This window comes from Sceloporus occidentalis, unplaced genomic scaffold, assembly GCF_023333645.1.
Source record: "Sceloporus occidentalis isolate IW3139 unplaced genomic scaffold, rSceOcc1.0.p SCAF_181, whole genome shotgun sequence".
Lineage (NCBI taxonomy): Eukaryota > Metazoa > Chordata > Lepidosauria > Squamata > Phrynosomatidae > Sceloporus > Sceloporus occidentalis.
In genome coordinates, this window is record NW_028317161.1 from 810,068 (window position 1) to 836,408 (window position 26,341).

Genomic DNA, 26,341 nt, shown 5'->3' on the forward strand with positions numbered 1-26,341 from the left:
AGTTAAAATCTGTTTCTTGGTTGTAATAATTGTTTGCAGTCATGAACATCCAGTGGCCTTCATGTCCACTAATGATTAATTGTAAAAATATAATAATTTAATAATTTTATACTTGCAGCGTGAATATGATGAGAATGAGGTTGATCCTTATCATGGGAAACAGGAAGCGCAGCAAGAGCCAGAAGCGCTGGATCTTCCTGATGACCTCAATCTGGAGAACGATGAGGATAAAAACAGTGGAGACGAGAAAGAAGGAGAGGAAAGTGAAGGTATGAATCATATAGGTTGTTCTTTTTGCTCTTCCACCTACTGTGTTAAATTTCACTTACAAAATAAAAGAAAAATGTAAGATTGACGTTCATGTGTTTTTCACAGAATGCTTTTTCATATGACACAAAAGCAAGAACTAATAAGCTGTTAACGTAGCATTAGAAAATGCTTCCTAAGCTTTATTTGTTTTTGTTATTATATGTGAAAAAATAAAATGGCAGCTCTAATGTTCATTTTCTTAGCCTATTTTGTCTCATTAATATCCCTAACAACATAATAAAGAGAACTGTGTAATGCAGCTTTTAGCGTAACTAAACTTTATTAAAATGACTTAACCTTCTTTCTGGATCTAAATACAATTCTACTCTATTTTAAGATACTACTTAAGAAACTGTAGAGCTCTAGAAAACTGCTTATGCGTTTTGTGATTCTTCTAATGCTTATTTTCTTTCTAAAGAAAAAAATCCTTTTGACATTGATGAAAAGCCAATGGATATGGGTGATGGGGAGGACACACAAGCCAAGGAGCAGGAAGATACCGAGTGCAAACCTGAGGACGAAAAGGAATCTGATGAACCTGAAAAAGATGCTAGTGAGGACAAGGTTGTAGGGGAAGAGGAAAGTGGGCAAGAAGGAGAGAACCAGGAGGAACCTGCAATGGATGAGGAAGGACAAAACACAGAGGAGGCAACAAAGGATGAGGAAAAACAGTCCATAGAAGAAAATAAAGAAAAGCATCTCCCTTTAGACCGGGGCGTCATTCCTCAGGTAATAAACTTTGGTGTTCTGAATTTCCAAATACCATAACCATAGTAGTTACAGATGATACAATTACAGATTGAATGATGATGTAGCTTACCGCTACCAGTATTACGTAAACAAATTTACTTTATGTCACTTGGCTGTGAATGCTCGTTTGTTACAGCCTGACTAGGAATGATGACTATCATCTGATTTGTGTACACTCCTACTGTCAGGAAGAAGAGGATGTCGAGCCACATAAAGATGAGGAAGTACCGGACTCTGATCAGAGGATGGAACATGAGGCATGTGGACAGACTGCGGAAGATAACTTACAGAGCGAGACTGCTGCTGAGCTTGCAGGAGCTGCTTCAGAAAAGGATCAGGCCAAAGAGGTGAAAAAAGCCTCTGCATAAGGTTACCCAGCACATCCAAATAAGTAGAACATAATCACACGTTTGGGATCCTAAAATATTTAACCACCAGCTACTAAAGCTAGTTTTTGTATGATATCTTCCTGAATCTTACCTGCTGTGAGCTTTATCCATGCTAGAGGGGTTAAGTTTGTGCTGTATAATGCAAAGTTACCATGTCCAGACTACTTTTGTGTAATGCAGTTCTTTCCCTGCTACCCAGAGAATAATAAATGATATGTGTTGTATATAATATTCAATGGAAACAAATCATGAATTAGACAAAAATGTACATAACACTTGGAGTAGATTTTCAAAATGAGAGTATGTCTAGAAAATGTCCACTAATGTGTTTTTTGGGAAATTTAAGGATCATGGCACAGGAACTGCAGATGCCAGCCAGTCTGAAGGACATGAATCCAAACTAATGGCACGCCTGGCATCACAGAAGCAAAGTGTCCGTAACACACAGGTAAGTTGTTTTGTATGCCGTATAGCAGTAGTTCATTAAGTTAGTAGTAAAAATGTCTAGAACACGGTTTACGAATATAGTGTCTGAATACAAAACTGAACATATAGTGACCTTTTAGACATGAAGATTCATGTAGCCTGTTCTCTTGTCTCACTTAATTTTGAGGAATAGGTCATTGTTCATTGTCTGAGTCAGGTCCTCGAGTAAATGCACCTCTAGGCAAGAATGCTATTTGGTTCCCCCACCAATTTTTTTGCCCCAATTTTTTTTAGAGAGCCTTATTTGTTACACATTTGTATATTTATACGAAACATTGTGGTATTGTAGAATGGAGGAGCATCAGGAAAGGCACAGATATTTCTCTCCCAATAAGGCTATTTTCCTCCCTTAGAAGAAGACACTATCTAGCATCCCCATGATTTAGGCACCTACTGGGGGTGCTAACACCATCCATGGTCTGTGATCGTTAACATGTTAATAGTTTTGGCAATATTGTAATGTGTTTTCTGTTCTGTACCTGCTTTGATGTTCAATCACCTCATTGTTAATAAGAAGTATGCCTTCAATGAAGGTTCAAGGGTGGGTGCCACAAAGGGAAAGCTCAGTTGCCAATTTTGAATTTAATGTTGGGCTCGGAGGCATTTCTATTACAGGGCAATAAAATCATTGTGTTAAAATAAGTGTTGTAATTTGTGGTGGAACAGAGATGCTGAGCCTTCTTCAACCACTCCATAAGTATTCAGTACGATAACAATGAGAGCAGACTTTAAAAAAGGTTAGAGCACCATAGATCAGAGCTGTTTGCGAGCATTCTATCCACAAACGTTCCTTAAACCTCTGCTGCTGGCCGGCACTTTCGCTGAAGCTTCTATGACTGAACACCAGAAGGTCATGTAACGCCGGTGCTCCATCATAGACGCGCCCCAGTGGAAGTGCCGGCAGTAGTGGAGGTTGTCTGCGCACATCTCACAGATGCCAACCGGCTGCCAGAGAGGAGCATCCTACTCTCTGGCAGCTGGCAAACGGTCCGCAACGTGCGTAGACAACCTCCGCTGCTGCTGGTCGGTACTTCCGCCGCGCTTCTATGCTGGAGCACCGGGAGGTCATGTCACTCTGGTGCTCGATCATAGAAGCCCCGGTGGAAGTGCAGGCAGCAGCGGAGGATGTCAGCGTGCATCGCCCACCGGCTGCCAGAGAGAAGGATCCAGGTCTCCTTTAGCGCTGCTTAGAATCTGGATCTTAGTGGTATTATCCGACCTCTGTTTGAGGTAAAATTATAAGACGAGGGGTATCTTTCTGAGCATTTTGGCATCTTTGGCAACAATTTTCATTATCGATTTTATCGATTAGTTGTTGCAGCCCTATTTGAAAGCACCTCTAAGAGGGTTGCTGCTTCTGTTAAAACACAATTGAAACTCCTAAAATACAAAAAAACCACCTTTTATTGCACAATTGATTGTATTATTTGTGTTGTTGAAAAAAGGAATATATATATATGCATGTATTTACATGTTTTCCCCAATAACCAAAAAAGCAACTGTTTTGCCAGAGTTTCAAGCGTAAGCCGGGTCAGGCAGATGATGAGCGGTCCATGGGAGACTACAGTGACCAGGTCCAGAAGCGGCTACGGACAATGGAATCCAGCAGCGACATGACAGACAGTTCTAGACAGCCAGAGCATGTGGAAAAGGATGCAGATGCTTACGAGCACATAAAGGATGGAGCAGAGTCTTATGACGCCCAGACTTACGGTATATACAAACAGGAAGTTTATAGTGTCTGTTCTGTACAGGTCTGTTTGCTTTGCTGAGACCATGGCTTTAATGAAACAGGTTGCTTACTCACTAATGTCAACTTAGCTGTCTGTTAAAACCTTTCAGTACACGTGTATATTCTTTGCTGTCAAGTGAGGGCTATTATTTAGCAGTGTGACATTGAACCATATATTTCATGCTGTACAGATATGGCAAGTAAAGATCAGGAGAAAACAGCACAGCCTTCCAATGAGGAGGTAGTTGAGAACTCTCCATCCAGGGGTGAAGACATGGACATAGAGCCACAGGAAGAAGATGATCTTAAGACAATCAATGTAGATAAGTTAAAGCCCGAGGAAATCACAGTCGGTGCCTCCAAAAACCAAGGTAACTCAGCTGTCTCAACAAAGTACTTTTTCTCCAGCTTAAAAGATGCTAACAATTTTTACATTGTTTCAGCAGTTAACGATGAATTAATGTTGATACTTCGAAACAAAGAATTGCAGAAAATATTAATGTATTTGAATATATGAATATGTATTGGAACAAGGCGATTGGAGATTTCATGTCCTTGTAATTGCTGAATGACGATTAGGGCTGTTACTGTTACAATTTGACGGACCTGTTAAATGTTGTACTTCTCATACATAAATGTAGGTCCCAAGAATACTGACCTGGAAAACCAAGGTGTGACAACTGAAGAAGCAAGAGATAGCACGGAGGAGAGCACTCTGCATCCTGAAAAGGACAAGGCAGAAAGAAACACAGACTCTACTATACATACTGCTCTAGAGTTTCTAAAGGAGACAGTCATACAGGTACCTTGAGAAACCACATTTCACAACAATAAGTGTTCTAAAACAATATTTCATTCCTGACAATTTGGTTTGGAATGCCTTTAATCTGCACTGTTTGTAATGGTTATATAAAAGGGGAGTGCTCACTGTTGTGGAGTTCAGGTATTTTAGTAATCAACGTTGTGTTACTGGCAGGTTCCAGAGAACCCAGAGGAGCTTAGACAAGAGCTAGAGAAACAGCTGGAGGCCTGGACCATGCAACCTGTTGGAAATGCAGAGGAGGTAGGTTGTTTTACATTGCTAGTCCAGTAAATATATTCTGAAAAGTAAATTTGCCAATAATTAGTGCCTCTATAGTAATAGAAGCCAGAAATTACTGCTTTTGTGTGGCTGAACATGTAGTTGGCTGTTTATCCACATATTTGTGAGCCACAATTATTGGCCCAAATGTGTACTATTAACCCCTGAAAAACCAACAGCGTGCCAGGCACATCAAAGAAAAAAAATAGTTAAGGACCAATGATGTGCCTGGCATCTCAAGCTTTGTTGCTGCAATGCCTCCAGGAACACCAAAAAAAAGTTGCAGGCACCCCGTGTGATCCCATTCGCCATATTCAATATGGCAGCGGCTGGCTGCTTTAAAAAAGAGCTTAGGAAGCGATCAAATAAAAAGTAAGAGTTTACCCCTGAGGCAGTTATTGCAGACAACCATATAGGTCAGTGAAGCCCAGTTCCAAGAAAATGTAAAATGAGTGTGTATGTATGTGTGGCCACAGATAGTATCATTTGTTGTTCTTGAGAAAGGCTCATTGAGAGCCGAAACGTTGGACCTTTACTAAACCAATAAACTTTATAAAAAGACCTGCTGAGTGCATTAACTTTATTTGCATGCTGTATATACTTTTTGGATTGTTAGCACCCGGGCATATTACATTTGTTTCCAGTCAAGTGAGTGTGTTACATACCATATCTTTTGGTGATAGAATTAGTGCAATGGAAAGACTTCAAATACCAGCATTTGAAATACCTTGGGATGGGATTTTCAGTTGGAGAAGGGGCATTATTGTATTAGAACTCATAGGCAATGATTCTGTGTTTGTTCTTGCACCTTTTATGCAATATCTTTTTGTTTTCAATTTTTAGGAGAAGGCCGCAGCTGAGATGTGGCAGCGATATGTCCTCCTAACAGGTCCTCTTTCTCAACAATTGTGTGAACAGTTGAGACTTATACTTGAACCTACACAAGCAGCCAAGCTTAAGTGAGTTACCACAAGTATATTCTCTCTAGGAGTCCAAAATACCATTCTATATGTACACATATTCAGATGTTAAGCTATAAAACCCATCTGAGTGTAAAGGTTCATGTACACAAAACAAACTTGATCATCCTAAACTATTTTATGAAGGGCCCCAAGTGATCTGTATAGTGTTAGCACTCTATGTAGAAATTGGGTTCATGCTGTTTGACAGGTGTATGCTTATGGGGATTTTTTTTTGGTGTGAGTGTATTCAAATATTGTTTCCTGAACTTTTCAACATGATTTATATTCACAATAATTTTGATGAAATGTTTGTCTTTAACCTACAGGGGTGATTTCAGGTCAGGAAAGCGTCTTAATATGCGCAAGGTTATTCCATATATAGCGAGCCAATTTAGAAAAGATAAGATTTGGCTGAGGAGGACGAAACCCAGTAAACGCCAGTACCAGATCTGTTTAGCTATAGATGATTCCTCAAGTATGGTTGATAACCACTCCAAACAGGTAACACATTGCTTTTCTGGCTCTTACTAAGATATATTCTGTCATGGCACTAACCTATTTTTGATTTAATTAATTTTTTTTTTTTTTAAGCTTGCTTACGAGTCTTTGGCTGTGATTGGCAATGCATTAACACTCTTGGAAGTTGGGCAGATTGCTGTATACAGGTACAAAAATAATTTTTTTAGTTTTTTGGGTTTTTTTATGTAAAAGCATGATGGATTAAAACCTTTTTCTGCTATTTGTTTTAGTTTTGGTGAGAATGTCAAACTGTTACACCCTTTCCATGAGCAGTTCAGTGACCAGTCTGGATCCAGGATTCTAAGCCTGTGCAAGTTTCAGCAGAAGAAAACATTACTTGCTCAGGTAATGCAGGATATATGTTGCATTTACTTACAGTACATACTGTCACAATTTTTGCAAAGAGAACATGAGTCACAAAAAGCTCTTCATTTGTGTGTTGGTTATTCACTATAATTTACTGCATGCATAATGTCAATAATCATTAAGATGGGTAAGAGGGTTAAGGATGATCCTGACTCAGTCTTTTGTTCTAAAATCTACTAAATGGGACCCAGCATCTAATCAGGTTCTTCTTTGCGTACAGTTTTTGGAGTCCTCTGTTCATATGTTCACTGCAGCACAACAGATGTCCCAGAACAGTGGCCCTGGTGAGTACTTTCAGTTTATGAAATGGCTTTTTGAACATGCATTTATGGAAACCGTATTGTCATAAATGGTTGCAAAAGTTCTAAAAACATGGATTGATAAAACCATATAGATATGATGATTTGAGTGGTTTTTTTTTTACTTCAAGGGAGACTAGTAGGTTGTTTTAATAAATTGAAGCATTTTCATTTTAACTTGAATTTAGGATTTTTTTTTGTCCTGCAGAAATCGCCCAGTTGCTTATAATTGTGTCTGATGGAAGAGGACTGTTTGTGGAGGGGAAAGACCGTGTTACAAGTGCTGTGCAGTCTGTCCGCAATGCCAGAATCTTTACCATTTTTATCATTCTGGATAACCCTACTTCCAAGGTCAGTCAGGGAACACAGTTGTGTGTATGTGGATTGTGAAGTCATGTGTTCCATATGTTAACATTTGAAAAGTATCTACAAGGATATTTTTATATGCTATAAATAAAACCGGCATTGGCATGCATGCATATCTATATTTCCCATCCAGTGGTGGTAGCTGTTAGAAAAATGCTTATGTTATCGTAAATATTATTGCTGACAAAGACATAAGAAAGCAGGGAATGTCTAGTCTATGATATATGCACGAGTTCACGCCAAAGCGTCTACTCTGTTGTTCTATATATATATATGTGCAAAGGTTCGAGTCTAGGCCATCCTTAATTATGCAGCTTAAAGAGGTGTAACTTGCTTGAAAAGTAACCAATCATAATGATGCATGCTATTAGAAGTAGATAAGAGGTTATATGAACCCTGTAATTCAAACATGTAATTAGACAACGCTTCGACTTTTGTGTGTTGTGTGCCTTGTCTCGATTATGCGCATGATCTAAATAAAGGAAAACTCTTTCTGAGGAGAATTCGACCATTAATTCAACCAACAGTAGCACTGCAATACTTCTGGTTTGTCTGGTGGTGGTAGTTGAGCGTTTAATAATGCCTCTGCTATTTCTTAATTCTTAAGTGAAGAGGTTTTCCATCACAATTTTTTCCCACCGTAGTTTTTATTATTGGTGTGAGCCACCTACTACCTCCAATCCTTAAGCAATAAGCCAGTATCCAGCCTCACTCTGATGAGTCCCATTAAGGACGTAACAGCTGTCTATGAGTGGTGATCGATCTATTGTACCTCTTTCCAGGGCTTTGTGTAAAGGCTGTGAAGTACAGCTGACATTTGCCCTAAAAGGGAATCCATGTATAAAGTAGGTATAGAGGCAAGAAAGGTGATCGTTGTTAACATTGTTTGCATATGCCTAGCCGTGATGGTAGCACTACAATATTTATCTGGGAAAAGCAAGCTTCTGGCTTGTCTGCTGGATGTAGATGGGCGTTTAATAATGACTTTAATTGTTTCACTTGACATACTGTTGACATACTGTTTTTAGAAATATTTATCAGATGAGTTAGTGTGGTTAGTTTTGTTTCCTGTATGTAGGACTTCATAATTCCTCTATCCATTTTACACCAGTAGCAAAGCCTCATTTAGCTGTATCCAAAAATATACTCACTCTCTTTTGCTGGACTGGTTTTGCTTTCAGCATAACACACTATTTGTGTTAAATGTAAGTGATTGATAGAATTGTATTTTCTCAAGTTTTATACTGCAGTTTACACCCTGTTGGTTATTGTTTGTTCTCCTTTATCCTTTCTAGGACTCAATCTTGGATATCAAGGTGCCAATTTTTACTGAGCCTAAAGGAATGCCAAAAATGATATCTTACATGGAACAGTTTCCTTTCCCGTTTTACATTATCCTCAGAGATGTGAATGCCCTTCCTGAAACCCTTAGTGATGCCCTCAGACAGTGGTTTGAACTGGTGACTGCCTCAGATCATGTCTGAACCACATGCTGATAAAGGAATGGAAAGCTTCTGCAGTTTCACATCGCTCAAAAGAACAAGCATATGTGGAAATCCTTGAAAAACTAGGACATCATTCAGCAAAAATACGATTTATGTCCTGTGGCTCAGGTTGATCTAAGTTTCATTGAGGCACTGATGCAGAATGCTATGCAAAAGATTACCTCTCTATTTAAAATGTCCTACCGACTGCTCTTAAAGAAGAACGTCCAGTGTTTTTCAATGAACATCTGAATAGAACCCTTTGTCACGAAGATGGTGATGTTATGGAGATTATATTCTGGCTGTATGGTTTAGAATGACTGTAATGTTATATAATCTCTAGACAAGTCGCTAACATTGGTATTGATTTGGTTTCGTTTTGTTTTCCAGGCTAACAGATTTTTCAATTGTCCTTTTTATCCAGCAAAGATTAAAAAAAACCTGTATTCCATGACTTGAAAAATATTTTATTAACACGTCTGGAATTGTTTCTAGACTTGTGGTCAGTTGTTTTATTTAAGCATATTTCTGTGATATGCTTTTTTGTAAATCACTATTACATACTGTGAAGTCTGCACATTTTATATCCTGGTAATAGATTAATGTGACAGACAAATGTCTACATAAACATTGTTTCTATACTTGCTATGCAGTCTAAAGAAGACCCTTAATAAAATATTTACTTGCCTTTAAATTAAGTTTAACAATATTTGTATCTGATAGAACAGTAAGACTAACTCTTTAATTACATTCGCAGCTCTGTCAAGCTTTTAAAGATCAGAACTTGCCTTTTAAATGGCCTGTTTCAAGCTTTTCATGACAAACCTCCTGCTCATTCCACCATTCAGATACACAAACTTTCCTGCTATCCCTCTCTACAAAGAACTTTCCTGCTCCAACAAAAAATTACACGAGGGTAGAAGTGAGAATGAATTGCTTTAAAACTTAGGGCAATGCTTGTGCAGATACACAGGCCTACAGACTAAACTTTTGTATGAGGCCCAAAATCATTTTTAACTTCATTTTTGGCTCATTAATTTTCAGGGAACAAATGTTGTTCTTGCCCTTTCAGTTAGGCTACAGTTTGGAGGGCTTTTTTGAAAAATTTTGTTTGGAAACAAAGTGTTATCCAAAAATGAGTCTCTGTGCCCCCTGCCTTTATCTCACTCGTTATCTCTCAACAGCCTTTACTTTCCTCCTTGCCTTATCTGTGCCCTTGCCCTCTCCTCCTGCCTTGTATCTGCCCCATCACTCACTCATCTCCAGCCACTGCCTGGCCTTTGATCTCTCGGATAGGAGAGATGGTAGGGCATGGGAGTCTGTTTGAGAGAGTGTACAGCTGTGGAGAAGATACTGACATGAGAGACTGGGGAGAAGGTAAACTATGTTTAGCTCCCGAAGCCAGTATTATTGAAATATGCCTACCTGGTGGCAGAGTCCAATCCCGCCCGCTCCCGCAATGTGGGTGTTCCACTCTTGCCCACTCCCGCAATGTGGGTGTTCCACTCTTGCCAAATCCCACCTGCTCCCGCCACAAATGTGGTCAATCCCGCCCACCTCCTTACCTGAATTGCAGATTCCCCACACAGTCCCGCAAGACTGCCCTTGAGTTGCTCCCTCACAGCGGGACTTCTCTTGCTCCGCCCAGGAACACAGCGGAGTCACGGGAAGTGACGTCACCTCATGTGACTCCGCTGTGTTCGTGGGCGGAGCAAGAGAAGAGACACTGTGAGGGAGCACCACGAAGGCAGCCGTGCGGGATTACCAGGACCTGCAGGTACAGTGTCTGACTGCTCCCTCTCGCCCGCAATACCAGCAAGCCCGCCCGCCCCCCACATCCCAATGCAGTCCTAGCTCACACCCCCTTTTACATTCATTAGTTATTTATTAGCCCTAACCAGTAACCCAAATATAAGATACATTTTTTCATTGTAGGATCAATTAAGTTTTAATTTACCATACACTTACACCAGAGCTGTTTTTATTATTAATTAATGTACTAATGAAAGTCCACTCATTAAACTCGATGCAGATAAGAATTTCCCAGGAGCATTAGCTTTCAAGTGTGTACAGTAATTTTAATGATGATATTTGCTTCTAGCTATTCTTAAAGTGAGATTTAGGGGTTCTGTGGCTAAATGGCTATAAATGGCTTGCAGTATAAAGGCGACATATTATAGAAAGAGGGGGCTATTGTAAGATGCCTGGGGCAGGGCATACTCAGAGAGTGAGAAGGACCTGGGTGTGGCCGTGATTTGGCACATCTATTTCGCTGACACAGTGCCGTAGGCATAATTGCCAACATTCGAAATGTGACTAGGGCAGTCTTGATTACCAGCTGCTGAAATGCAATGCCCTTGTGACATGGGTGGAGCCAATCATCCACACATCATACCGGGGTGGGTATCCTAACAAACGGAACCCAGAAGTTTGTTACTCTCACATCTGACACTCTAACATTAAAAGTTCTTCCCAAATTGGAAATAAAAAGTTACAGTAAATCAGAAAATTAAGATTATGTAAACACGTAGTTCAGCACAAATGCATTCTGTTTGTAGAGCAGAGTGTAATCAATGCAAGAAGCAGTAAAATTACTTGCTGTTTGATTAATAAAGTCCAGTTTATCCCAGGAATGTCTATTGGCGTGCTTCTAAGAGAAAATTGACCAATATATCAGGTTAAATAGGATGTATGCTGCAGGAAATATCGATCTTGAATATTTGTCAATGGCATGAGTGTCAATGCGCATACTGACATATGCCCGCTGGCTCTTCCTTCTGTTGGAGTTTCTCTCTGCACTGAGAGCCAGTTGCACCATGATTCTGTCTTCTTTTTCCCCATTTTCAGACACAAAATGTCCCAGGTTGTTGACCTCTCCATCACTGTAGCTGCTGTCCATCATTGGCCGTGGCTGGGCTACGCCACACGTACAAGGAAACTGCAAATTCAAAATATAAGATTAGTGTTCTTATGTGGAGTGAAACATTCTGGAATACTGGAGCCCAGTGGCGCTTCTCTCTCTCTCTCTCTCTCTCTCTCTCTTTTGATTCCCTTTTCGTATGCTACCTAAATTACTTTTTCCGCCTATTTTATCCCCTTTCGACTTTTCTTACATAATTAACTGTCTCCATCCTAAGGTCCTTCTCAATGTTTGTATATCCTCTCCCCGTTGTTTACATTATTTCACACACAAATGGCACATCCTACCTACCAATTTCTGTTCAGCCCCCCCCCATCTCCTGCAAACTTTATTAAAGCTGAAAGATAAGAAATTGCTTCTAAGTATCATTTCATCCCACCTATGATGAAATCATATTTTCACTTAAACCATTACGTTTTGGAAAGACGTCTGTAAACCATTCCTCCAATACTATGCTTACCTTCTCTCGCAGTTTCCTTTCCTTCCTCTCTTGCACCGTAGTCAGATAATTCACAGCTGCGTATTCCAGCACCGATAGGAAGACAAACACAAAACTAACCCAGAGATAAATGTCCACTGCTTTTATATATGAGACTCTTGGCATGGAGGCATTTACACCAGTAATTATGGTTGACATTGTCAGCACAGTGGTTATGCCTGTGAAAAAAAAAATTGGTAACAAATAATCCAAACATTCCTTGTGATCCCCATTAGCATTAACATATGAAATGTAGCGTCTCCAGGCAGGGGAAAAACAAATAAAAACCAGTCCCTCCCAACTGTTTTTTCCTACCCAACTACACGTAGCAACTTCATGTATTCACCCCATTTTTTGTGGGTCCATGGGAGGACCCTAAATCCCTAGCTCACTGCATGCTCTCAGTGTTGAGTGACCAGCCAGGTAGCGGTGGGCCCTTGGACAGGAATTGTATATTAGCTATAGTGTTTCCTAGTATCATAGTTTGTGCCTATTTATTTGCATTTTGAAGTAAATATATCTTTGATGTAGGCCTCAGAAGACAAGATTTATTGAAGAATTTTCAACTACAATTATAATTAAACCAATATTATTTAGTGAGGTCAGTACACTTTAATTCCTTCTACACCTGGGAATCATTGGAAGCCTACCGCGGCTATTGGCTGCTAGCTGCTGACTTTCCTGCCACTGTACTTTCCTAGGGGGCAGAAATAATCAGATCCAACAAAACATTGACTTGTTGATTAAACTTCACAAGTCTCAGTTACATCCCTGCCAGAGACTCACTTTCTTGGGAAAAGTCATAGATATCACTTCCTTAGGCTCTGGTCATGCTCTGTCCACTACATACTTTTCTCATTAGAATATGAAGTGGGCTGTACAGATTCTTTCTCCTAAAGAGTTTCCTACTTATTTATAAAGTGTTCTCTTTGCCAGCGGCTAATTTCTCATTGCATAAGCAGAGATCTATCTTGACGGGCTCCACGCTGGACAGTGATCTCTACAGAAGCAAGTCATCACGGCTGGAGAGCATGTCTGGGAAGTCATTCCATCCAAGGAATCTGGTTGTCTGCATATTAATCATCAGGAGCTCCTAGCAGTCTAGAAAGCCTTTATAGGCTGATTTCCAGAGAGAAAATATGAATATAGTCAGACGACATGATTAGTGTAGCTTATATTAACCAGTAAGGGGTACAAGAAGATTTTCCCTGGGACTTTTGGCATCCCGCACATTCACATTGGCAGAAAGTGGGAAGCAAAAAGACAGGTCTTTTTTTTCCCCTATGTTTGGAAGGAAATCCCAGTTACTCCATTACTTCTTCTTTAGTCCAGAATCATTCATATAACAAAAGTATGAATGGACCGAGCGGATGTCATACTCATCGTCCCAGATTAGCCGAGAAGAGTGTGGTATGCGGATCGGAAACAGTTATCCATATGTTTGACTTCCAGACCGCCTAAATCTCATTTCTCAGGATCCCATTCTCCTTCCATCTCTGAACTCTTTCAGCTAAAGGCTTAGAGATTGAAGGGACTCTCCTGCTCAAACATAGACTTTCCTCCGGAGTCATAGACATTCTGTTGGAAAGCAGGAGACTAGGCACTAGGAACAGATATTTGGTTGATCTTTTCAAAATGGTGTTCCCTTAGGAACTCCTCCCAGTTTTGCCTGTCAGTTTCACAGCTTTTCTTTCATTTAGGGTTCTCCAAGGGTCTATGTATAGCCACTATTAAACTGCATGTTGCAGGCCCCAGGAAGGGACTTAAGCTTTGTCAGAAATCAATCAGCAGATGGATAGTAAAGACAATCCAGGAAGCATATACTGTAGGGCTGCAACTAACGATTATTTTAATAATCGATTAGTTGGCCGATTATTTTTTCGATTAATCGGATAAAAAAAAACAATATGCAAATTTTTTGTTTATTTAAAATTTAATGAACTGAATGTTAAAAAACAACTTAAAATTTACATTAACATTTTTATTTTGTTATGATGTAATAAAAAAACAATATGTTCAAAGTATAAAAACCCAAACACAATATTTATGAAACAAAATAACCCCAAACATTCTGAAAAGAGGTGGACTATTACTGTTCAAGAAACTTTGCCCCAGCCCTGGCACTTTGCACCCAGCACTTTGCACCCAGCCCTGGCACTTTGCACCCAGCACTTTGCCCCACCCCTGGCACTTTGCACCCAGCACTTTGCACCCGGCACTTTGCACCCAGCCCTGGCACTTTGCACCCAGCACTCAGCACTTTGCCCCAGCCCTGGCACTTTGCACCCAGAACTTTGCACCCAGCCCTGGCACTTTGCACCCAGCCCTGGCACTTTGCACCCAGCACTTTGCACCCGGCACTTTGCACCCAGCACTCAGCACTTTGCCCCAGCCCTGGCACTGTGCACCCAGCACTTTGCACCCAGCCCTGGCACTTTGCACCCAGAACTTTGCACCCTGGCACTTTGCACCCAGCCCTGGCACTTTTCACCCAGCCCTGGCACTTTGCACCCAGCACTTTGCACTGTGCCCCTGCACCCAGTCTCCAACTCTGCCCTGCACCCAGCCCTGCCCCCACATTCTGCCCTGCCCCCACACTCACACCCTGCACCCACTCTGCCCTGCACCCACACTCACACCCTGCACCCACTCTGCCCTGCACCCAGTCTCCAACTCTGCCCTGCACCCAGTCTCCAACTCTGCCCTGCACCCACACTCACACCCTGCCCTGCACTCAGTCTCCTACCCTGGCCTGCCCCCCCACCCCCACTCTGCCCTGCATCCCCTGAAACCCCACCCCCACCCCCACGAATCGCTCTGTGCGAATGGAGCCACTCGCACAGAGCGAACCGCTCTGTGCGAATGGAGCCACTCGCACAGAGCGAACCGCTCTGTGCGAACGGAGCCACTCGCACAGAGCGAACTGCTCTGTGCGAACGGAGCCACTCGCACAGAGCGAACCGCTCTGTGCGAACGGAGCCACACGCAACTAAAAGAAGGCGGAGAGTGCAGCGGAAGCGGGGAACGCTCGCGGAGGTAAGTAAAAGGAGCCGAGTGCTCCAACAACGAATCGATCACTCGATTAATCGATAACGGAAATCGTCGACAACGATTTCCGTTATCGATTATTATCGATTTTATCGATTCGTTGTTTCAGCCCTAATATACTGCAAAAGGTTCATTGCCCCACTGTGGGGCTGAAAGGTCATGCTACATGGTTGGTAGAAACTTTATGGATTGAACTAGCAGATGTGCCTCAAAACCAGATTTGTGAAGCAACAGTTTGGTCTTCTTGTCATACCTTTGTCAAGCATTATCAATGTAATATGACTACAACTGAAGAATCTGTTTTAGACAGATGAATATTGCAGAATATTCGCAGCCGGCTTTGCTTTTGTATATCTCATCTTTTAGTGCTGCTGGGAATCACAAAGGAAAATGATAAATTCTTACATGGGTATTCTTTTCCTTGTGTATACCCCAGCAGCATTATTTGGGGCAATTGGGAGGGGCTATATTTCTGCGCTACCTGGAGAAGCTACATCCCATCTGTTGGTGCTGCTGGGGTATAGACAAGGAAAAGAAATTACCAAGTAAGACTTTATCGTTTCCTCATTACTGGAGAGACATGGAGAGCAGACTAGCTCCCTCAGAGAAGTGACATATACAGACTTGAGAGAGCAAAAAAATCCAGGCATCATTGACAGGAGATTTAGGCCAATTTCAAAGGGCCCACTTCTGTACCAAGAAGCCTTGTCTAAACTTTAACTCACCTAAAGGAACTCGTGCAGGAACTGCTCTCCGATCTATCCAGAAAGATACCCAGGAAAGCATGACCATCAATGTTGCTGGAAAGTATGTTTGCAACAGGAAGAAGAAGATGTGTCGACGTAAAGTAAAGTTGATGTAGAGGCGATTGTACCATCCTGAGACCAAGAAATAAAAGGTCATTAATGCATCTGTACAATATAGGACATGGGGCTTTAACCAACCGCAAGACTCAACAGGATTTGATACACATCATATACACATGCCAGTCAACAGACCTACACATTCTACAAACTGTACTAGTTTAAAATATCCCCCTGACACAGGGCTTTCTCTATGTAGTTATTGCACCAGAATTTATAATAATATTTTTGCACTGGCTATCCCATAATATGTCTAATTATTTTTCACATAATTCCTGTATGAAGACAATGGATTACCAACAATTTAACAAACTCATTAGCCAGAACTTACCTGTACTGCTATAGAAAGCAAGGCGTGTTGTTGTGTGAAACTTTTGAATAAGGAATTGTGAGAGGGAAATTCTTTCATCTGTTTTTAAGGAATCATTGCCATTCTTCCAATACAACATAAGATCATCTTCTGTGTAGGCATCTAAGGGTATGGGAGCACACAAGTTTGTAGGAACAACATTTGAGCATTTGAAGAAAAAAAGATATTATGGTAGACTGTGTTGCTTTGGTTAAATTATAGCATTAGTTTTTGCTAAAGAGGATTATTCACTTGTTGTTTATAGGTGTAGTGTAATGGTAGAAAAAAACATAATTACTTGAAATGCTAGAATGTAGAAATTCATCACGCTCTCTGCTGGTATATAGGATATGTCAGGGTTTGTGCAGAGTTTTTTTATGCAGTGGGCCACTTCATCAGAAATGTATGCGTGTGTGGATTGCATATATTGACACATACAATAAATTGCTTTCAATTATTTGAGAGTCTTAGTGGGCGAAAATGTTGTGCATTTAGCAATATAGCCATGTAAAATTAAATAGCACTCGTCAAAGATGGGATACTTTGACATAGTGGCAGGCTAAGCAATATATGGCCATATAATGTGACAGAATCCCCAATATTTATGCCTCAGACAGATTTTTTTGAATGGTATTCGCTTGGTATGCGTTGAATTCTCGCTGTTTTTTTGTTTGTTTTTTTACTAACATACCCAAAGACACAAACTCATAAACATTCCCAGACATACGCTGACATAACCAAATGCCACATTCAAACACTAAAATACCCACATTCACATACACTAACATACCCACACTTTCATTAACATATCCAGACAAAGATAATGTTTTCACAATAAACTACCCACATACACTCAACAATACCCAGACAAAAACACATGTTCATAAACACAAACACATACCCAGAGTGACACAAATACATACAGAGACACACACACACAACTAACTTTGCAAACCCTCGGTCTGTCTTTGATGGAGCCCACAAGGCTGCAGTAACTCCGGGTGTCAGGACTTCCCTCTTTAACCCTACTCCCAGAGCATGCTTCTGTTTATCTTGGGGGGTGCAATCTCTCTCTTCCTCTCTCCCCCATCTCTCTCTCCCCTCTCTCTCTCTCTCTCTCTCTCTCTCTCTCTCTTTCTCTCCTCTCTCATGTAATACTTACAGCTCTCGATTTCTAAAGAGCAGGATTGTGTATCAAGTGGAAAGCGACTGAAGTCCATGTTACACATAGCAGTCACCGTAACCCTGAAATCATATCAATGAAGATGCATTTTATATAAATATATTTATTATGAAAAACATCTGTCACCTGTTCTCTGTACAAACGAGAAAATATGTATGTACTAAAGGGAGAGTTTTTTTCAATTTGCTAAATGAGCTATCTGCATCAACTATTCTTTTTTGAAATAACATTGCTTGAAAGGGTTGTATAAGAATAACCCTCAGTAAATGTTGAGTATGATGTCATTTATACCTCTTTTGGGACCAACAGTTCCCCTAAAGCACAAAAAATAAATAATGTAGTACTGTAAGTGATTAAAATTGTAGAAAAGTGGAACAGCTCCTTAAAAATACATGTTATATGTATTATGTGTAGCCATTTGATAACAGTATACTTACTTTATTCCAATACAATTTGCTTTTTGATACTTAAATGCTGTTATCCTACTACATTATAGTCTGAACACATACTGTTCCATTCAAGCCAATCAATTCCCCTGTAGTGTGTATGCTTTGAATTAACTATGTAAAAATAAAAAGTGCTTTCTCCATATTTTCCTATGGCCTTATGTGAACTTACCTGAGACTGTACAGCACTTTGCCATCAGGCTGCACGCGCAACATTATGTTATCTGTGGTGGTATCATGAATAAAGGATCTCTTGGAATGGACAAAGAACATGTCAGGAACCCAAATCTTTTTCACTAGCCTCCCATCAAATGTCATACTTTGATTATTGGAGCTTGGAAAAGACAACCTCTCGTCCTTCCAATAATGCCTGAGATACAACGTCATGGTAAAGTCCTGAAAAATATGGATAAAAAAGACAATATATTTCTCCCACATGGATTTAAATTGTGCTTTGTATTAATTAGATAGATTAATGATTTGGAGTAGGGGTGGGCAAAAAGCTATGCCCATATGTTAAGCCCCACAGAAACTCACAAGGTCAGTGAGGTTATAAGCATCATAAAGCACCGCAAACGTCAGCAGCGTTCCTGCCTGAGTGTTAGTAAAAAGTAGAAAATGAAGAATTGATATAAAGGCTGCTTGATGGTGTCAGTAAATATGTGTAATAAAAGTCTATCAGTGCACAGTAGGGTAGACATTGTAAGATACAGATCCCCCGCAACGGTGCAGGGGACCTGCATCTTACTCTCTGATATGCTCAGACAGCCTCCCCTGCCGGCACTTTCCTCTGGGGGAGTGCCGGCACGGGAGGTTGTCTAAGCGCATCACCAGCAGCGGCGATGCGCGTAAACCCCCGCTGCCGGCACGTCTGCTCGGTGTGCTTTAACAATCTCCCTTGCCGGGAATTCCCACGGGGGGGGTCCCGGCAAGGGAGATTGTTAAAGCACATCGTGCAGACGTGCCGGCAGCGGAGGTTATTTACGCTCGCCGGTGAACGTCTGCGCGGTAAGCTTTAAAAATTCTCCTTACCAGTGCAGACTCCCGGAGTCCCGGGTGTCTTGTGGGGCCGGCGGGGGACATCTATTCTACGCCGAACGGTATACGCAGAACGGTTGTATACGTTCTGCGTAGAATAGATGTCCCCTGCCGGTCCCGCAAGACACCGGGGACTCCGGGAGTCTGCACTGGTAAGTCTAGTGGAGGGGGGCACATCTAGGGGGGGGGACACAGAGTGGCAGCATATCTCGGGGGACACACAGAGTGGCAGCATATCTCAGGGGGACACAGAGTGGCAGCATATCTCGGGGGACACACACAGAGTGGCAGCATATCTGGGGGGACACACACAGAGTGGCAGCATATCTGGGGGGGGGACACAGAGTGGCAGCATATCTCGGGACACACACACACAGAGTGGCAGCATATCTGGGGGGACACACAGAGTGGCAGCATGTCTCGTTGGGACACACAGAGTGGCAGCATGTCTCGGGGGGGATGGGTGCAGAGTGGCAGCATATCTATTACACTTTAAATTACATTTTTTCTTTAAAAAAGCACCTAACTTTTAGGGTGCGGCCTATACTCGGGTGCAACCTATACTCGAGCCAATATGGTGTGTATATATATATATATATATATATATATATATATATATATATATATATATATATATATAGGCATGGATGTGTACTAGTGTGTATGTGTGTGAGCATGGATGTGTACTTGTGTGTATGTGTGAGCAGGGATGTGTAAGTGGGGTGAGATGGAATGTGTGTAATTTGTGTGTTTACATATATTGTATGTTGAATCGGGGGCAATAATTGCACAGAATAGCTGTTGAAGTTGGGGGGCTCGGGGGGAATTTTCCCAGCCAGGGCCCCGTGCTTTCTAGTTACGCCCTTGTTCAGCATTAATGAAGATGTAATTTGACTGGGCATGGAATTTCATTAATGCACTGCCCAGATTTCTGGTAAATGTAGAATCAGTAGAAGAAATTAGACATAACAATGGAAGGGTCTTGTGTCAGCTTCACTGAATTTGGATTACTCTGCCACAAGGATTTGCCCCTCCATCTATTTCTTTGTTTTATGTCGAGATGATCAGTTCAAAACTGGCATCAGTGTAGAACTTTGATGTCTGAGGTACAGCCATACCTGGGAACTCTCCAGGTTTGACCCGGAGATTGCCGGGTGAGCGCTACTCCTCCGGTTCTCCGGGTCAAGACCCAAATCCTTCGGGACGCGGGGCACATTTTTCCTTTAAATGGGGGTGTTTCAGCGGGAATGCCCGCCGATGTCAGCAGGACCGCCCGCCAACGTCAGTGTGCGGTCCTGGTCGCGTCCCGCAAGGGAAGGCTCCGGGTAGCTGGAGCCCAGAAGTTCCCAGGTATGGGTACAGCTAATCTGGGTGGCACTAGCACAAGTAGCTAGCGCAGGACTCACTGTACATTGGGTCCCTTATGAGTGGCAAGCACCATGCAGAGGATGTTATGCTATTGCTACACCTGTGTCAGTCCTCTCAGGGACCAAAGTCAGTCACTAAGATCACATCAGTTAACAAGTTTGATACATTGCTTCATATATTTTATTACAGTTCGGCCTTAAAAGAAATAGTCACTGTGTTCATTAGCAATGTGGCATTTTATCTCAATGCACCTGCGTCTTTATTTTAATATAATTAAATGACTATATTGACATAGCACCAGGTATGAATTGCTGCAGATTAACTTTTCACCAAACTCTTATCTGGATAATTCTATATCACTATCAAATCTTTAACACATGGCTTACCATATCAACTTCAGAAATACTATCTAAGCTTTCCACTTGCACGTCTACCCCAACAGGAATGGCAGGCCCTTTAAAGAGGAAACAAAGAAACAGTAAATAGGTTCAACTACTACTACAAAAAATTCCAGCACTTGACTGAGCCACTAATGCATGGTGCAAAATAAAACAAGTTAGCACATTGATATAGCTACAGAAGTGTTATCAATATATGTATCTTTGGGAAAAAGTAGCTTGTGACATTATTAACTTAACCCTAACACTCACAACATTATGTTGGAAGTTTTGAAAAGAATTGCATAAACAGGCTTTTTTTTTTAATTTTAACTCTATTACTTTTTCCTAAAGCAGGCATTGAATACAGTATCTTAAAAGCCTATAAGTTCAAGTGTGATTAAGAATGATTTAATTATAACGTGCAAAATGCAACTTCTGACACTTTATATGCCCCACATATCATCTTATTAAGTTTAGCTTCTCTTTAATACAACCATATCCGAGTATTGTAACATTTAATTGGGTTCACATATTTCCATGATGCAGATAAATCAAATATACCCAGATATAGGATGATCAGCATATTTTTTTCAGATCATTTTACAATTACTAAGGTCTGAAAACATATTGGTGTTTTTTGCCAGTTTTGCCAGATTATATTTACTATGCTGCCTACTTGTGTACTGCATTGTGTGTGGATTAGCCAGTTGTATACATAGAGCCGGAACAACTAACACTCTAACAGTAGCCTGGATATGTATGACCATCTGGCAGCCAAGAATGTATGATAAATTACAAATTCTAATCCAGCAGGTCAGAAGAAAAGCATGTTCTCTTTAATCCTGTGCTTTTTAACCATTCACATGTCAGAGACATGCATAAAGTATAACCCGTGCCACTGGTGCTAAAAAGACTGTTAACTAAATATGCTTCTGCATAATAGAATGTGTGCACAACACTGCAGCTTCTTCTATACGAATGTGTGGGTAATGGCTAGACCCTAAGTGTATCTTCGTTTTTGTAAAATAAATGAAATGAGGGTACAGCATATGTTGATACGGTGAGGTTTTAAAATCTACATGAGGTTTTATAATTCATGATCTATGTCATCTACAATAAATTAGTAGAAGCCTGTGAGTCACAGTACTGGCTAAAATCCAGTGCTGTCTGCCCACACAGACTTAATTCAGAGGCATCTCTAAACACTGCGTGGGATTACACTATGGCTTTACCCATGTCTGAATATGCCATTCCATGCTATTAAATAGTTTCATAAGCAAAACATTACGTTGAAAAATATGTAACTTAAATTATCCCTCAATTGGGCTGCCCTGGTACTTGTTTAAGTGAATATTCCTCATGGTGCAGTAAAGCTTTCTATACATACATCATAACATAAACAGTTATTAAGGGAAATTTACAACCTACAAGAATTAGACTGTGAAAAGAAGTAATACATTATATTTAATTGGATGACAGACGGTAAATGAATACCATTTTTCATCACCTTACTCATATAGGACTATCTTCATATGTTGGAGTGCAAATACATGTGGGAAACAAAGTGCAGTACTATAATGGCAAAAAGATATAGATAGGAGCGACATTTAGGCACTCACAAAATTCCCATGAAAAACAGGCTCATCAAAAGATTGTTTATTCCATGCTTTAAAAAGAAACCCAATGGCACGTATTAATCCCTTATACAGTGATACTGTACCATTTTTTATTAGTTTTAGAAGCTTGGAATAAAGGAAAAGTGCTGAAAGAATGCTTACAAGGGTGCTGTATATACTAGATTGAGAGAGTATCAAATTTACTTATTGGTTTTATTTATCATGTGTGGTGTTATTGTATTTGTTTCAGTTTTTACATATGGGACTATTCATTTTCTATTCTATTTTCATGTTAACTGCACTTCAGCGTTCATTTAGCATGAACCATAATGAGTTTTTGTGCATGTAAATAAGTACAGGCTTTCCTTACCGAAGTGATCAGTTGCCTCTGCGGAAAGCAAGGAGTATACCTAAGTTTGCTTCTTGTGCATGCTCACTAGAGCTCCTATTCTATTCAATAGGATAGGAGCTCCTACCGAAATCAATTGGAGTAACAGCAGTCAATTATATGTATCTGAACACTGATATTCAGCTATCATACATGCGAAAGCAAGGAGAAAACCATGCAAAATAGACCCCAACTTTCAACAGTTATGCAGTTGCTGAAAACTCTGAAAGGGTGCAACTAGCCTCTGCTTAACCCTATAGGGAGAGAGGACATAATATTGCACCCCACACTTAAAGCCCAGGACATAATATGACAACCTCCTTGCTGACAAGAGATTAAGCAGTTAACAGCTGTCTGTAGACTGACTGAAACAATGTTACAAACACTCTCATGAGTACTAGGTACATTGTGAGCGACTGAATGCCTGAACAGTTCAGGTATTACTTGCATTTCTTTAATATGATTGCAGTAAAGAGACTTTGCATGGTCACATTATGTGGCATTAGTAGCATGGCAAGCTGCCCTAAACACAGGCTCAAGGTGAGTGAGTATGTTAGGGTAAGTGTTTGTGCGTGTTACACTGAGTGTATGTGTGCCTAGGTGTGAGTTTGTCTGTGTGCATCTGTATCTCTGTTTTAGAGAAGTGTGTGTTACAGTCAGGGCCGGTCCAAGATATAATGCTGCCTGGGGCGAAGTTTAAAATGCCACCCCCCATTATCTACCCTTCCTCTGCCGCCCCCCCCATTATCTACCCTACCCCCCCCCCTTTGTACTTACCTTTCAGCAGTCCTGCAGCGAATCTCCCTGCTCGGTCTCGGTGCCGGCTTGTAATGCTGAGTGCCGGAAATTACGTCATCTTCCGGCACTCAGCATTACAAGCCCGCACCAAGACCGAGCTAGAGGGCTCGCAGAGGAGAGAGAGGCGCTGAGCGGGTACTGACAACTTGGTAAGCAAAAACCACTCGGCGCCCTCTCTCTCTTCCGCTTTAAAAAAAAAAAAAAAAAAAAAGGCCTTGTGCCACCCCTTCTAAAGTGCCGCCTGGAGCAATTGCCCCACTCTGCTCCATGGTAGGGCCGGCCCTGGTTACAGTGAGTGTTTATATTTGTGTGTTGGTGCGTATGTGTTGGTAGCCTGTGTGTAAGTTTGTGTTATTAATAGTAGGGGGAAAAGGGTCAGAGATAACATGGCTTTACGTGTCCCCTGGGCCGGAAGATGCCAGCCCTCCCCATGTCATTACATTTAGAGCTGAAAAGGAAACAGGCCAGATAATAATGCAAAGAAGATATTGGCATAAATGAAGAACAATGGTACATTCCAATTGCAACATTTACTTAATGGGACCTTTTAAGGCAAACAATGTCTGTATACAGAATGCAGATGCGTTAGTAGCAGCTCCCTTGTGGTCATCTTGTTTTGCTGTTAAGCTGCCATAAGGTTGCTCATTGGGTAAGGGAGACGATTCTAGTTCTTCCCACTCCCCACCTTTAGGCACAACACAAGTTGGAGGTATGACATCCTTAAGTTGCGCAACTCCTTAAACCATAATAAGCAACAGTCATTAAGGTACTGGCATGTATACATACCCCCAAACCCTGGTCTCATGGTAAAGTCGTGGTCATCTATTCTGAGAAGTTGTTCTGATTTTGTGAGAGGGGACTTTGTGATATCTGGACTCCTCTTAAAAATGGGGCTGTATGAGAAAGAGAAAGGGACTTATGCACTTATACAACCAACAGAATCAATGTTTAGTGTATGAATTGCTTTCTGCATTTAACCTGTTTGAAAGTCTGAAGAAATGAACAATGTTGTTTAAGCATAGTTGACACACAGACAAAAAAACAACATATCAGAACATATTTAAAGTCTTCTTAATAAAGATGATTATGATGTCTTACTTGCAATGATATATGTATTTCACACCCGGAATCTATTAACATGTAAAGCAGAATCCCTAATTTAGGACCGTATTCTTCGTTAGTTAATTTGGCATCTATGCTCCTTTGAACTTTAGAATGAATATTTACTCACCTGTCCTGTGAGGTAGAGTGATACTCTACGATAAGCAATCTTCTGGCTGGCACCACAGCAGGTGAATTAGTTGAAGCATGGAAAATTTTACATCATTCATATTTCTTATAGTCATTGTCATGAAACATATAACCAGGTATTGAGAGTTGCGAAAGAAAAACCCTGAAAATATTTCTTAAAGGTCTCTGTGTTGTTTTATGTTAATAAACCTTAAGAGGAAAAAAAAATACAGATCTGCTAAGGTTTATTTTCTTAACATACTAGAGATTGCAATTAATGTTTTGTCTAAGTGGAAGAGCTCCTTTAATGTAACTGACTGAGAAAAAATAAAATAATTGACCACCACAGAATGAGAAAGGAGATAGCTAAGCAGCAGCAACAGTAGTAAAGAATGAGGCACATACAGCCCATTGCACAGTACTGAAGGATAAACCAAACAATAATTGGTGTCCAGGCTCTAGTTCTCAATTCAGATAACCACAATAAAACAAGGTGCAAAGGGCAATTACTGGAACACAGGATCCCTGGTTCACAAATGGCAGCTAGCCCAGAAAAATAATGCATTTTCTAGCTCAGGTAGGTAAGTAGGAGGAATGACCTGGCTAAAATTGTCAGTGCTCTGTCTAAATTCTTAGGACACATCATTGAACATCTTCAGGACTGCCACCACCTGCTCCATTAATGCAGAGGACGTGGAGTCAGCTGCTGCTCTATGATCTGCTCCATCATGTCCAGGGTGGAGTACCAGCTGCAGTGAAGGTGTGCAGAAATCTTACTGTACTTTTCAATGAGTTTTGAAAGCCTACAATGCCAACAGTTTGAAAAGCTGCCCTTACCACCAGATGTGGTATATATGCCATGCCATGCAATGCAAACCCACAAAGTCCCCATCTCTAACTGCTTTCACCTTGTTTGCTGTTCCGTCAGTCACCACCAGTCCCGCTTCTACTGCTGTGTACACCAGCATCTTCCCAATAGCTGCTAAACTGTGAGCTGATGAGTGCTGCTCATTCATAATGTCAGCATGGAGTAACACTATTGCCCTTTTGCATCAGTTCTGCCCCCTCCTGTTATCCCGTGTGCCTACACCAGCTGGTAGTACTGTCATCTAAAAATTTGGGGAGGCACCAGTGTGCCATCAGTGAAAGATATGCTGTTTGCTAGTGGCGCTGGAGGTGAAGTGGATGGTCTTTACAGCTGCCTTGGAAAGAAGCCTGCCCTTCAATAATGACACAAGACCAGTAAAGGCACTACAGTCCTGCTGAAGGTGGTGCAACAGGAAAGGCAGCAGTGGGGAGTGAGGGTCTCTAGCAGCTGCCTGAAGTACTCACCCTCAATTATGGTGAAGGAAGCACCTCCAACAACAATATTCTGTCAACGCAGTTGTATCAGTTTATTTGCCCCTTGAATTGAAAGCTCCAAAGTGTTCTATGGTAGGGTGGTGCACTAAATGTTCCTGACCCAATTGTCTCTGGGAACCACTCATACTATT

At 41.1% G+C, this 26,341-nt stretch overlaps 2 protein-coding genes across 2 annotated transcripts in view; one reads left to right on the top strand and one right to left on the bottom strand.

Moving 5' to 3' along the window:
* Positions 1-8,743, top strand: part of LOC149278765 (midasin-like) — a 64,145-nt gene extending 55,402 nt beyond the window's left edge. The window contains exons 88-102 of the mRNA XM_089501762.1: positions 119-269; positions 728-1,038; positions 1,248-1,406; positions 1,795-1,896; positions 3,446-3,647; positions 3,858-4,037; positions 4,308-4,468; positions 4,643-4,729; positions 5,591-5,706; positions 6,036-6,210; positions 6,301-6,374; positions 6,459-6,573; positions 6,815-6,878; positions 7,102-7,244; positions 8,555-8,743. Of these exons, the coding sequence (XP_089357888.1) occupies positions 119-269; positions 728-1,038; positions 1,248-1,406; positions 1,795-1,896; positions 3,446-3,647; positions 3,858-4,037; positions 4,308-4,468; positions 4,643-4,729; positions 5,591-5,706; positions 6,036-6,210; positions 6,301-6,374; positions 6,459-6,573; positions 6,815-6,878; positions 7,102-7,244; positions 8,555-8,743 (2,229 nt within the window). The remainder of the gene's footprint in view (positions 1-118; positions 270-727; positions 1,039-1,247; positions 1,407-1,794; positions 1,897-3,445; positions 3,648-3,857; positions 4,038-4,307; positions 4,469-4,642; positions 4,730-5,590; positions 5,707-6,035; positions 6,211-6,300; positions 6,375-6,458; positions 6,574-6,814; positions 6,879-7,101; positions 7,245-8,554) is intronic.
* A 2,650-nt stretch (positions 8,744-11,393) lies between these two features.
* LOC149278766 (gamma-aminobutyric acid receptor subunit rho-1-like) overlaps positions 11,394-26,341 on the bottom strand; it is a 36,691-nt gene continuing 21,743 nt past the window's right edge. Inside the window, exons 3-10 of the mRNA XM_089501747.1 lie at positions 24,405-24,511; positions 20,823-20,890; positions 18,203-18,426; positions 17,564-17,646; positions 16,384-16,524; positions 15,915-16,067; positions 12,124-12,320; positions 11,394-11,681 (exon numbers count right to left, since the gene is read on the bottom strand). Of these exons, the coding sequence (XP_089357873.1) occupies positions 11,394-11,681; positions 12,124-12,320; positions 15,915-16,067; positions 16,384-16,524; positions 17,564-17,646; positions 18,203-18,426; positions 20,823-20,890; positions 24,405-24,511 (1,261 nt within the window). The remainder of the gene's footprint in view (positions 11,682-12,123; positions 12,321-15,914; positions 16,068-16,383; positions 16,525-17,563; positions 17,647-18,202; positions 18,427-20,822; positions 20,891-24,404; positions 24,512-26,341) is intronic.